The sequence below is a fragment of the Prenolepis imparis genome, unplaced genomic scaffold (assembly GCF_030444845.1).
Source record: "Prenolepis imparis isolate NDT839.2.m4 unplaced genomic scaffold, iyPreImpa1.0 SCAF_14, whole genome shotgun sequence".
Taxonomy (NCBI): domain Eukaryota; kingdom Metazoa; phylum Arthropoda; class Insecta; order Hymenoptera; family Formicidae; genus Prenolepis; species Prenolepis imparis.
The window spans coordinates 4,897,062-4,910,586 of record NW_028141172.1 but is presented as its reverse complement, the minus strand read 5'-3'; the positions used below and the strand labels follow the sequence as shown (position 1 = coordinate 4,910,586).

The 13,525-nt window shown below is 40.2% G+C and overlaps 1 protein-coding gene and 1 long non-coding RNA gene across 3 annotated transcripts in view; one reads left to right on the top strand and one right to left on the bottom strand.

The window, feature by feature from the left end:
- The window catches only part of Utx (Utx histone demethylase), an 87,998-nt gene extending 74,836 nt beyond the window's left edge, over positions 1 to 13,162 (top strand). For both annotated transcript variants that reach the window (XM_083054490.1, XM_083054491.1), the window contains 9 exons: positions 57 to 185; positions 4,609 to 4,792; positions 5,263 to 5,478; positions 6,262 to 6,417; positions 6,813 to 6,999; positions 7,329 to 7,649; positions 7,756 to 9,372; positions 9,511 to 10,104; positions 10,269 to 13,162. In XM_083054490.1, coding sequence (XP_082910616.1) covers positions 57 to 185; positions 4,609 to 4,792; positions 5,263 to 5,478; positions 6,262 to 6,417; positions 6,813 to 6,999; positions 7,329 to 7,649; positions 7,756 to 9,372; positions 9,511 to 10,104; positions 10,269 to 10,580 — 3,716 coding nt within the window. In that variant the 3' untranslated portion in view covers positions 10,581 to 13,162. The remainder of the gene's footprint in view (positions 1 to 56; positions 186 to 4,608; positions 4,793 to 5,262; positions 5,479 to 6,261; positions 6,418 to 6,812; positions 7,000 to 7,328; positions 7,650 to 7,755; positions 9,373 to 9,510; positions 10,105 to 10,268) is intronic.
- The window catches only part of LOC145945465 (uncharacterized), a 122,188-nt gene that overhangs the window by 13,313 nt on the left and 95,350 nt on the right, over positions 1 to 13,525 (bottom strand). The gene's annotated exons all lie outside the window — the stretch shown is intronic.

The following is a 13,525-nucleotide window of genomic DNA, read 5'->3' as shown; positions in this document are numbered from 1 at the left end:
GTAGACTGTCGAAAGAAATTGATCGAGGAACCTTATTTCTCGCGTGTGTGTTGCAGTAAAATTTCACATTGCTCACGTGTACGAAGTTCAGGGCAAGTATCGCCAGGCCAAGGAGCACTACGAGCTCCTACTGAAAGAGAAGGTTCTACCGTCGCATCTGAAAGCCGACATCTGTCGTCAGCTGGGTAAGTTTGCATCTGTCACTAATTAATTAATTATTCCGAGCGATTTTATTACGCAAATATATAGAAATAACGGGGTGTAAATGAATTTATTCTAGGATATAAATACCGGGTGTGCGATAATAATCGTTTCACCTCTCGTGTGCAGGTAGAACGGGTTAAGCCGAGTAGAAAAGTCCTCTACTATTTTGCGATCTTTGAAATAATTAATGAGAAATTAATTAAAATAGATCGGCCAATCCGCGCGGTTGCTAGGCGCGCAATGATGGGAGGAGCGTTCTACAAATAGCAAATGGCAATGCTGGAACTTCGCGCGCCTAGCAACCGTCGACTCGCGTAATTGGTCGATTTTTTAAAATTAATTTCTCATTAATTATTGCGAAGATCGCAAAACGATAGAGGACTTTCCTCTTCGCTTTAACCCGCTTTACCTGCACACAAGAGATAGGGTGATAATTATTTTGTATATAAAATAAAATTTTTAATTAAAAGCACTCTAATTGACAAAAATAGAAAACCAATTAAGACGTTTATTTTTAAGCCACCTTAAATACATTTTTTTTTTAAGAAATAGGGAGCAGGTGTTATGACGCTAGTTTATAAATCATTTTGTTATAAATCACCTGCCTCTCTTAAGAATACGTATTCGAGATGTTTCGGAGATAAACTCTTCGATTTAATTGCGAAACACGATATAAACGATCAATTTGCGAAGTTTACATGAAATAAAGCGAGAAGAGATTCTATCTGCTAAGACGTTCAAATTTTATCTCTTTATATTTGCATTTTCAAAATTATCGGTCACTCGATATCTTCGTTAAAGAAAAAGAAAAGAAAATCTTGGATCCCTATATAAATATTCAAGAAACGCTAGAAAAAGGAAAGACGAGAGAGAGATATCTCGTTCGGAAGGAAAGACGAGAGTTATCGCGTTCGGAAATACTTAAAGGTTCCGACACATTCTAACTCTAGGGGATTGTGCAAATATTTCATATATAAATATTTAAGACGTCTCGTGGAAAAAGAGAGGAATGTGAAACGAGAATATTATTTTCGGAAAATTCTATTTGAAAGTCTATTTGACGTATTTTAGTTATATAGGAGAGGGGAAAGGAAATAGGGTGTATTAAATATTTAACGTGCGATAAATGAGTTTTATTTCGATAAATTTATTTAAAACTTGAATGTAAATTCGACAAAAATATTTTCAAATTTTCGGTTAGAAATCTCTGATAATTTATTAAAAGATAATTAATGTATCTTTATTAGAATTATTGTTTTGTTTATTTATACATAATAGAATTTATTAAAATTGAATTTTTTATTAATCTATTTTACGTAATTGTTTAGAATTTAAAGGGATATTAAATGAAGATATAGGATTAATGAAAATAATGTGACAACTTTGACATTTTATTTGAAATTAATTATTTATAATATTATAATAAATTATTATATATAATATTTAAAAAATTATATATATATATATATTTGTATTTAAATATGTATAATTTAAAAAAAAAAAGAAACTAAACTGCATAGTAAATTTTTCAAAAATTAATCAAACGCATATTTTATTGTGATGGATATTATTATTTTTTTTTGTGATAAATATTAATTAGAGAAATTCTCATAAAATTCTTTCTACACCATATTGTCCCACGATTACCATGATTTTCAGGGTAAATTCTAAGGGAAAATTCAGTCTGTGTATATAATGTGAAAGCGTGAACGTTAATCTAGAGTTGAACGTCGACGTCACTGAAGCCAACTTTGTATTATTACTTCGGAAGGTTCCGACTTTCCTAGCTCTAGGGGGACACTTTAGTGTACCCCGTTGCGATTCGGCGAGTCTAGTCTACGCAGTCTGAAACAGAAACGAAGGAGAAAGAGAGAAAGAGAGGGACATAAAGGGCAGGTGTGCGAGAGAAACGAAGACCAAGGATAGTTTTCCCACAACCCAAGTTCGCTCCCTCTCTCTCCGTCCCATTCACGGCCCTTTCCCTCTCTCTCTCTCCCTCTCTGTTCCTCGTTCATTCACTCTCTCCCTCCCCCCTCTTGGATCGGCCTCTCCGTCTCATCCCCGGCCCACCCTAACCCGGAATAAATCAATACACATGTCTGCAGACTACTTGGCAGAGTGCAGCCGGCACGCCAAGAGAACCTTAAACCGACCGAATTCGAGTGAGGCTGATGGCGCGACGATCCGAGGAAAAAATCACTTCTTTGCTGTTTGAGACTTCCGTTTTGTCCGGGGGGGTGATTTCCTTTTTGCCAGAAAGCCCGATTTGCCTTTATTCGTTACGACAGTAAATATAAGCTAAAATATGTCTTCACGCTCCTCCAAAGATAAAGAGGAACCCTAGTCTAATGAGAGTTTTTCACGTCTTCGGTCATTCGCTGTCTTTGAATTGTCCTGACTTGTCCTTTTCAAATAATCGCGACTTTTTCGTCCTTTTTCTTGCCCTCGGAACGGATTGTTTCTCGGCGAAAGTCGCACGTCTCGATCCTTTCCCGGGGTTGTGTCTTGGGAGACTGTGTTTGTCTCCTCGAGGACACGATCGGGACTTCTACTTTACGACCTGTTTGTGGCTCTTCCTTCCCTTTTCTTCCGAAACTTTCGAGAAAGAAGAAGAAGAAGCGTTTCGGCTTGGTTGAATAATAAATGAAGTTGAATAATAAATTTTTCCCCTTAATTGCGATGACTTTCGTATATGGTGGAAAGGTGTTTCTTAGCTTAAGCTATAATTCTAGAGTTAAACACGGGATCATAAAAGCGAGAGATTAGAATTCAGCGTAATTTTCTAGATATGAAGGGAGTATTTTCGGAAATTCGGAGAATCGGTGGGAGATTTCTGGGAAAAGATGGGATTTAAATCGACCGAAAGATTTAAGAGATCTCGAGATGAGGCCTAGGTTCGGGGCCAGGTGAGCCCGATGTAAAGGCAGGTCCGGTAGATTTGCGAATTGGGCACGTTTATGGGAGACCGCAGCATTTGAATGGGACAGGTGAATAAATAACATTAAGAGGTAGACGACCGACAATTATATTATTAGTCCCGCGAATAAAGGAAAAATGGCGGGAATAATTTCGAGAGAGAATTTCTGAAACAGTCTTTCTAGCTTGAATTACAAGTCTATTAAAAGATGGAAAATTGATTAGGTGTTTAGGATTTTTTTTTTCATCGAAAAGAATAATTGATTCGAATTTTCTATTCATTAAAACGTCCTATGACACAGTTTTTTTTATTTAGAAAGATAATTTTCAAGAATACAAATCTCTAACTTTATTAAAAATAGAATTTGACAGAGAGAAACAACACTCTGGTAGTCTAATAATTGTTATCGAGTCGATATTAAGAAAAAACATGCTTTTCTTAATTAATAAAATTAATTAATTATTAAAATCATTAAAGGGGACGGGAGCGCAATTAAGTTGGCATTTTAGCCGATCGGGGGAATTAATTAACTCGAGCATGTGACGTTTCGCCACGTGTTCGCACATTTATGATTTGTCGCGAAAAACAACTTTCCACTACACGTCGATTTTCCCACGACGATTAATCCTTGGAGTATCAACAGGTAAATATGCATTAGATATGCGAAAGAAGTGGCTGTGAATCGACGTCATATCGCGCGATATAAAAATAAAATATTATTTTTTTTAAATTTTATTATAATATGACAATATATTATAATATTACAATATTACAATATATTATAATATTATAATATTATAATATTACAATGCATTTAATATATTATAATATTATAATATATAAAGTCTTAAAAATGATGAAAGTTTTTTTAATTCTATATTTATTGAATTTTTACTTTTTCGATTATTATCAATTATCTTCTTTAAAGAAATATTTTATTTTTTTACAATTATACTTTGATGATATTATATATGAGATTCTTACATCGTATGATTAGCGCTTCCTAGAAGATTAAATATTATTTGTGTGAAATATTTAAAATAAAAAAAAAGTTTCTTCGCCCCTTCTCTGAAGAAATTATTGAATTTAAAAGAATGAGAGAAATTATCAATAAAATTAAGATATCTTAATTTATAGCTCCCGAGAAGATTGAGAAATCGTGTCAAAGTCTGTAAATAAATATTTAAATAACATAAAGATGCTTAAAAGAAAAAAATAATAATGCACTCGACAAGAAGGTGAAAATGTTGCGCACAGTAGTCGTTTTTTCGCACTTCTACGCCTATGTTTATGGAGGGGTAATACGAGACAGTCCCCCTAGAGAAGGGACAACAGATTGCTATCCCTAGGCTATACCTACGAAAATCTATTTGGTCTCGGTATAGCTCACTGGCTCGTCGGCCAGCGTCGAAGCAACATCTCCGTGCGGTTCTAGGAGGAAGAGCGAAATCGCGCGTGTGACGATGAACCGCTTGTTTCGTTCGCAGGATGGATGTACCACGTGGTTGATTGTTCGGTGCTGGGCACTACTAGACAGCAAAAGCAGGCTGTAGCCATCCACTGTCTTCAGAAGTCCATCGAGGCTGAACCTAAGAGTGGACAGAGTCTCTACCTCCTGGGTCGTTGTTTGGCCGCCTCTGGAAAGGTCCACGATGCGTTTATCGCGTACAGGTAGAGTTGCACAATATTAAATAGGAAAATAAATAGGAAATGTCAATAAATAATTCGAAGAAACTCGAGATATACGAGATCAAAAATTGTAGGAAAATCTTACAGTTCGAATTTTAATAATTTAGAATTTAATAATTAAATAATTATTTATTAATAATTATTAATAATTTAATTATTAATTATTATTTAATTATTTATTAATAATTTAATAATTATTAAATGATTAATAATTTAATAATTATCAATAATTTAATTATTAATTATTATTTAATTATTTTAAATTATTAAATTATTATTATTTAATAATTTTTATTTTGTGGAGAACAATTTGAATATAAATTGTATATTTATATTCTTTTCGAGAAATTATCTCCTGGATTTTTCTACTTATTGTTAGATTCTGGAATATTTTGTTTTTCATTATGAAAGTTATTGTTTCACATATGAAAACGAGAACATATTCTCAACAGAAATTCGGTCGAAAAATCGGAAGGCAATGCGGACACATGGTGCAGCATAGGCGTTCTGTACCAGCAGCAGAATCAGCCTATGGATGCACTGCAAGCCTACATATGTGCTGTGCAATTAGACAAAACGCATTCGGCCGCCTGGACTAATCTGGGGATACTTTACGAAAGTGTTAGTCAACCGAAAGACGCTCTGGCCTGTTACGTCAACGCATCTAGGTAAAACTATAGATGTATAATATATTATATTACATTAATGTAAAAAGCTATTTAATAAGGGCGCACTTATTAAACGAGCCCTTTAATTATTAATGCCATTTTAATTTTCAATGTTTCAACATCACTGAGACATTACTATTATTTGGTGTTAAATAATTAGATTATTAAATATTTATTTATTATAATTCGAAGAAACTCAAGATATGATTGGCAAATTAATTTTACTTTTAAATTAAAATTAAAATTTTACTTTTTTGCATTCTTCATTGAAACTATATTTTTGGATTATATTTTGTGGTGAATAATTTAAATAAATTGTACTTTTATATATTAAATTTTAATTATATTTTATTGTCTCTACCATATATAATTAATTTATAATATATAAAAATATAAAAAATATATTCATACTTTTATATATGTAATAATATATTAAATTATTTTTAATTAAAAATTAAAGCTGAGTAATTTTAAGCAATTATGCAAGCATTAGATGTTTTTCTCGTCGTGGCCTCAAATTATTACCACGTGTTATTTTCTACTCCACGCTCTATATCTCTTTAGGCAAACTTATCGCGTCTCCATTTCAATCACGTTATTTACTCGTTGTACCACTTCACCATGTGTGCATTTTTATATGCCTCATATATTTCTTGGAGAACGAGATCGGCACGTGGCGTAAGTTGAAGGCTAGGCTTATGAGATCTCAAAAATTCACATCGTCGACGGACATTGGGTTATTAGGTCACTTCAGAGATAAGAGTCGTCCTTCTGGTTTTACAGGGGAAACAGCAACGCAGCGAATTGCACGGGCCCATTGCTGGGCCTGGGTGGCGTCAAGTCCGGTGGCAACAACCCGATGAACCCGTCCCTCCAACAGCGCATCAACTTTCTGCAGAGTCACCTGAGTCAAGCACCAATGCCTTCTGTCGCTGCCAAGTAAGTCGAAAAATCGATTTATATTACAATTTTATTCCGCTGACAAGTAAGTCGAAAAATCGATTTATATTACAATTTTATTCTGCGAAATTCGATCAATTTCCCAAAAAACCATCGAAATTTTCTAAAAGAAAGCAATGTTTGTGCGAAGAAAAATAAATATCTCATTCGAACTATAATTAAAATGATGAACGAAGAAAAGTGAGTATAAAATTGCTTTGTATCGACTTTTGTATAAATAGAGTGTCTTCTAATATATACTTCAATGTCTTTCTTTCTTTTCAACAATATAGAGATCAAAGATGATAAGATGATAAGATGATATCGTAAATATGGTAGATAGCTTTAAATGTACAAGAGATGACAAACTTTTATCAGGAAATCTTCATTTATAGGAAGCGGCCTTTGCCGTCGATCGAAGATGCTTGGAATCTGCCGATCAGCGCGGAGATCACCAGCCGGCAGCAGCAACAACAGCAACAGCAACAACCCGGCGGGCCTTCGTATAAGTATGGCTCAACACCTACCGGTCCTCCGCCGCCTTATCCGCAACCTCAAGGACAGAACTCCAAGCGATTCAAGGTCAGACAATGAAGAAGCTAAAACAGAAGATATTCTCTGAGGAAGCTTTGCGAGATTTTTTTTGCTTACTTTAGCGTTAATAAATTTTTTAATTGCTCTATTAGTCTAGAAAATCTCGAAATTATTTGTAAAAAAAGGGGAGTTTAAGTATCAAATATGAAGAATGAAGATATAAAGAGAAGAAGAGATATATAAAGAGAGTAGCATAAAGATATAAAGAAGATATATACAATATAAATATAATAAAGAGATGATAAACGGCTAATGTATTAAGTATCTCCTGGTATCAATTGATAAAGTTGAATTTTTCTTCTCACTTCAACACACAGACGGACGAGGCGATATCGGCCGCTCCGCAGCAACGACCGCCGCCATATTACATGTCGCCGCAGCAGCTCCAAATGTTGCACTTTCTGCAGCAAAATCATGGCAGTCTGACACCGCAGCAACAGGCCCTATTCATCCAGCTGCAGCATCAGTATCGCGCGATGCAGCAACATCAGCAGCACATCAGGCTGCAGCAGCAACAAGCGGCGCAGCGGGGCCTAAGGCCAGGACAGCCCGGTCATCCCACGGCCTACGGCGGTCATCCTCAGAACCTCGGCCAGTCGTCGGGCGTCATCAAGAACTACGGGATACCTCAACAACCGGTAAATATCGGATATCTCGTTCACTCGAGCCGCTATTCTCTTCGCAAGGTCTTAGACTCCTAGAAGAAGCTTTTTTTCGAATTTCTCAATTTTGATCGGCGTTCAGTTGCAACAAGGAGGTACGGTGGCGCTTCAGACAGGCTTCTCCGATGCCAACGTCCCTTATAACACGGCGGCGACCGGGAACACCACGCAGTCACCAGGCATGCCTTACAAATCCGCCTCCGATCCCACTTACCCGTCTCAGAAGCAACAAATCGCAGCTGGCGGCGCTCAGTACGGCGGTCAGTACCAGCCGAGTCAGTACGCTGCTCAGGGTTACACGCAGGTTTCGTCGGCCACCAGCGGTTATCCGGAGAATTCCGCCGCGGCGGCCGTAGCGAATAAGGACAATCTGGACATGACGGATCAGGAATTGCAAGCGCTGCTATCGCAGAAGGACATTGCTACGTCACTGGCGGAGGATCTTCTCAAGCACTTCGGCTCCGATGGTCTGGATACCGTTGTGAAGGAAGAACCGTCGAGCGGTGTCGTCAATGACAGCGGTACGTTGAGTTCCGGTCCGTTCTCGCCGTCGAACCTCGAGGAGAACGCGGCGGACAAAGCGAAGGACGTGGTCAAGTTGGAGAAACCGGAAGAGACTCCTTCCCAGTCGACGCAGTTGAAGCCGGAGAGTGCGACGACGACGCCCGCGACGACAGCGGTGACAACGACGACGATAGCGACGGTGAAGTGCGAGACGACGGCGCCGACGACGATGAAGAGCGAGACGACGACGTCTTCATCGTCTTCGTCGTCTTCCAACGCGACGACGATGATGACGACGACGACGGCGGCGGTGACAAACAAGAGCGAAGCTGCTAATATCAATATTTCTAAGCCAGAGTCGACGACGATGAATCTGAAGCTCGAATCGTTATGCGAATCGCAGCCGGAACAGGAGCTGAGCATCGAAATGGACGCTAGAACGGTGATCGAGGCGTGCAAGGGTCAAGGGTTGAACGGCGTGCCGAATTGCTCGATACTGAGCGATCGTTCGCCGCCGCCGGCGCCTCCGGATCCGCCCAGTCAGCGATTGACGAAGGAACAATTGTTGCCGCCTACACCGAGCGTCTACCTGGAGAACAAGAAGGACGCGTTCAGTCCGCAGTTACAAGAGTTTTGTCTGAAACACCCGATCGCCGTGATACGCGGCCTCGCGGCGGCACTCAAGCTCGACTTGGGTCTATTCTCGACGAAAACCCTGGTCGAGGCCAATCCGGATCATGGTATCGAGGTGCGCACGCAGATGCAGCAGACCAGCGAGGAGAACTGGGACCCGACGCTTAACAAGAAAGTGTGGAATTGCATCAGCCATCGTAGCCACACGACGATCGCCAAGTATGCGCAGTATCAGGCCTCGAGTTTTCAGGAGAGTCTGAGGGAGGAGAAGGTACAGGGCGGCGGCATACATGCCTCTAATTTGTCAGATTCAGACTCGAAAGATAGCACCGGTCAAACTGTCAGGCGAAAGAAGAATACTTTCGGCTTGGCCGGTCGACCGGGAACCAAGATGCTGCGTTTCGGTACCAACGTGGATCTGTCGGACGAGAGAAAGTGGAAGCCGCAACTGCACGAACTGATGAAGCTACCAGCCTTTTCCAGGGTGGTATCAGCCGGCAACATGCTTAGCCATGTCGGCCACGTGATCTTAGGGATGAATACCGTGCAGTTATACATGAAGGTATAATTAAAAAAAAATTTAATTTAATTTGTAAAGATACAAAATTTTTTTAATTAAAAAAACGTAGAGCATTTGCTGCATAGAAGTTGAAGGGTGGTTTCGAGTAAACGTGACTGAGTTTTGTGTAATCGTTTTCAGGTACCAGGCAGCAGAACACCCGGCCATCAAGAGAACAATAACTTCTGCTCGATCAACATCAACATCGGACCAGGCGACTGCGAGTGGTTCGCGGTACCAGATGCTTATTGGGGCATGATATGCTCGCTCTGCGAGCGCAACGGCCTCAGTTACTTGCACGGTAGCTGGTGGCCGAATCTGGACGATCTGTACGAGGAGAACATCCCGGTGTACAGGTTCCTTCAGCGACCGGGCGATCTCGTGTGGGTGAACGCCGGTTGCGTGCACTGGGTGCAGGCGGTCGGCTGGTGCAACAACATCGCGTGGAACGTCGGGCCGCTCACCGCCAGGCAGTATCAGCTCGCGATCGAGCGTTACGAGTGGAACAAGTTGCAGGCGTTCAAGTCGATCGTGCCGATGGTGCATCTCTCGTGGAACCTGGCGCGCAACATCAAGGTGTCGGATCCGCGGCTCTTCGAGCTCATCAAGAACTGCTTGCTGCGGACGATACGACAGTGTTGCTTGATACTGGAGTTTGTGAAGAGCAAAGGGGTGGAAGTCCGCTTCCACGGACGCGGCAAGAACGAGGCCTCGCACTATTGCGGCCAATGCGAGGTGCGCATCTTCCTTTCTCACGCGTTTTCAAGGTCATTTAGTAGTTTCATTAAAAAAAAAAACAAATGACCTTTAAATGATCTTGAGAAGTGCTCTAACACATAATAAAATATTTTATATGTCTTTTATTCTCTCGTGTAATATATATTATTTCGTTTTTTCAGATCGAGGTGTTCAACATTCTATTCATCCGCGAGCAGGAGAAACGTCACGTGGTGCACTGCATGGATTGCGCGCGCAAGCAGTCCCCCTCATTGGAGGGCTTCGTCTGCCTGGAGGAGTATCGCATGCGCGACCTGATGGACGTCTACGACGGATTCACCCTGCACACGCCGCAGGTTACCACTACCACCTCCGTCACCACCACCTCCTCGTCGTCGTCGTCGTCGTCATCGTCGGCGGTTGCGGCGGCCGCGGCAGCAGCGGCGATGGCTAACCTGGCCATGTCGCAGGCGCAGATCAGCCAGTCCTCCTGAGGTTACATGCAACACAGATATTTAGACTTCCTCGGCACGCTGCAACAGTAGTGATCACCACCATCCGGGATGTGCGAATTTTTCCGGATGGTCACTGCTGCTAGCGTTATTAATCCTTGCGATAACGAGAGAGGACGTCTCTCGCGATAAACATTGTTATCAGTGTACCTGAGAGCTAGAAAGCGAAAAGAACCGGGAAGGCTCCTCTTAGGCGATCGTCCACGAATTTTTTGAACATGGCAGGCGGAGCGTGATACCGATTTTATAAAAAGACAGTGATTCGAAGTAAAAATCGTCGAGTTTAGAAAAAAAATGTTAGTGATAGTTTTGTAGAGACTGGGAATGTCTCTTCAAAAACTTTTTTTCTAAAATTAAGATCTGAGATATGTAATATACAGGTCGCGCTTTGCCTCGTCATATCGAATGTATATTTTTGTTGCAGTTTGTGTAACAACACAAATTTTTTAAGCGCACTTTGTGGGCCGGTGAGGTGATCGCTCATTAGTTAGCGCTGTTTGTACAAAATCTAGTTGGCTTATCTTTTCTAAAGAAAATAAGGGGGGAAAAAATAATCGCTGCGCACGCGATTTTCTTCTTTATATAGCTCTCGGATATCGACTTGGAGAAGACTAGGATAGCTTTGAAGAGAAAAAAACGGCCCGCAACATCGTCATGCGATCGTTTCTCTTTCGGACAGTTATTCTTTCACTGGATTCGACCCAGGCCCTCCTTATCATCGTACAATTAATTATTATCGTCGCGTTGTCGATCGAAGATACGACGAACTAGCGGACGTAGAATTTAATTTCGTGAAAATCGTCCTCTTTTCATTCTTCGTTCTCTTCGGAATCGGTTGACTTACACAAGACTTTCGCGGTAACGTGATTCACTGCCACTTACGAAGACGCTAAGATAAAAGAAGGATAAAAAGAAAGAGATTAGCCGTATATATTATATGTATTAGGATCACGTGTATAAGGATCATGTATAAGGGAATGAACGATCGCCCGTTGTTAATTGATCGTTGTTAGGGAAATATACGTATGAAGGCAAAGTACTGCCGTACGTGGAACTGCTCAAACTATTTGTACATTTTTGTATGCAAATCATCGTCGAGAAAAAAAAAGAAGAGAAGAGAAACGGAAAAAATTAGCGAAGGTGTCGTTAGAGCGTAGGATGATAATCTCTACTGCCAACTACACGTTATCTCCCGATCGAGATGAAAAACGTTTTGGATTTCTTGTCGCGCGAAATTTATAATCCTCCTGGTAAAAGTTAATGAACGAAGAGATTAGGAATGAAAGGAAACAACATCTGACAAGACAAAGCAGAATGATGGGAGTCTGAGGCTTCATGCGTGCGATTGAGGATTGACTCTTCTGTCAATGAACGAGTACCCGGGTACCTAAAGTAACTTTAAAAATGTGTTGGAACTCTTCTCTGCCTGAAACAAAGTACGAATGGGCATTTGTATTCGGAAACTATTCTAAAATATAACGGGAAAGAATGTTTGATGCCCAGCAACAAGAAATTGTCCGGGTACCCGAGTATCTATACATCGATGAAAAGATGAGAAATTATGCGTTGACAGAAGGGTTAAACGCGTACAATTGTAAAATTTTCGAATTTCGTCACATTTATTCTCGAGCAATGACTTAGCTAGCTTTTGCCGCAAAGTATAAAAAAAAAAAACTTTTGTCTCTAGAAATTCTCTATTCCCGCGAAGAGGGATTTAAATGCGTGAAAAATATATGTATATACGCGCAGGACGATGATACGCGAGAGCGAGAGGACTTTTCGCGAAGAGTCGAAGAGAGAAAGAGATAGGAGCACACAGGAGAATAAAGAGAGAGAGCTTCTGTTCATCAGGTTATAACTTTAAGAGAACAAACGTACCTTTTCACTCACAGAGTCTCGTCAATTCAGATTCACGGCGTTCGCAGCCGATACAACGTGCCAGATCGCCACCTTGTATATTAATCGAGTTCGATTCGAGGAATTTAAAGGTCGAATCGGACACGGAACGGTTTCGGAGGTTCTCTTCACTGCAATCGCACATTTTTATATCGAAGAAGATATATATCGGAGAAAATATACTGAAGAAAAATATATCGAAGAAGATATATCAAAGGGCAACCTTTCCTTGTCACTACTTGAGATAAAAAGGTAAAAAATAATTCCTTTGCATTGAAGAAGAAGAAGAAAAGAAGAAGAAGAAGAAGATGTAGTGAAGAGGACCAATGAACCGCGGGTGGAGATTCGCTTTTAACCTTCAATCTCCTCGACCTCCCTGGTCCCGGAAAATTGCGCGGGAAGGGGGGATGGCAGAAAGAAAGAAAGAGAGGAAAAAGTAGTTAGCGATTCTTCTCTCATTGAAGCGAAATGTATTTTTGAATATCTAGAAGCGCCTAGTTCCACCGAGCGAGTAGTTTCGAGAGAAAACAACTGCCGCGTTCTCTTCTTATTTTCCATGGCAGATCCGTACGTTTGCCTCGACATTCGCTAAATTGACATATCAAATTTGCCTCGTTTCTTATATCAACGTCCTTTATTATTATTATCATTATTATATTATTATTATTATTTAAAAAAAAATAGACGACAGTCGTCTCTTCATCATTGATGGAATTTTCGAGATGTCCGAGGGGATTCTTTATGATCTTCTAGCGAATGTTACGGCATCTGTACGTAATTTGTAACTTATATAGCGTAACGTCAAGGACGATCGACACACGCGAAAACAAAGTGTGTCTAGAGAAAGGGGGAGAGATGAAATATTATAATATATACGAGCCGACAAGAGACGAGACAGGGTCTCCGCGATAGATCACAGAGGGAGGACGAAACAATTTTTTTTGTTCTTCGCATTCACGTTTTTAGATCAGGCACGCTATATGATCTCAACTTTGCACGACGCCGGCGGAAGAGAGAGGAAAGTAATCCAT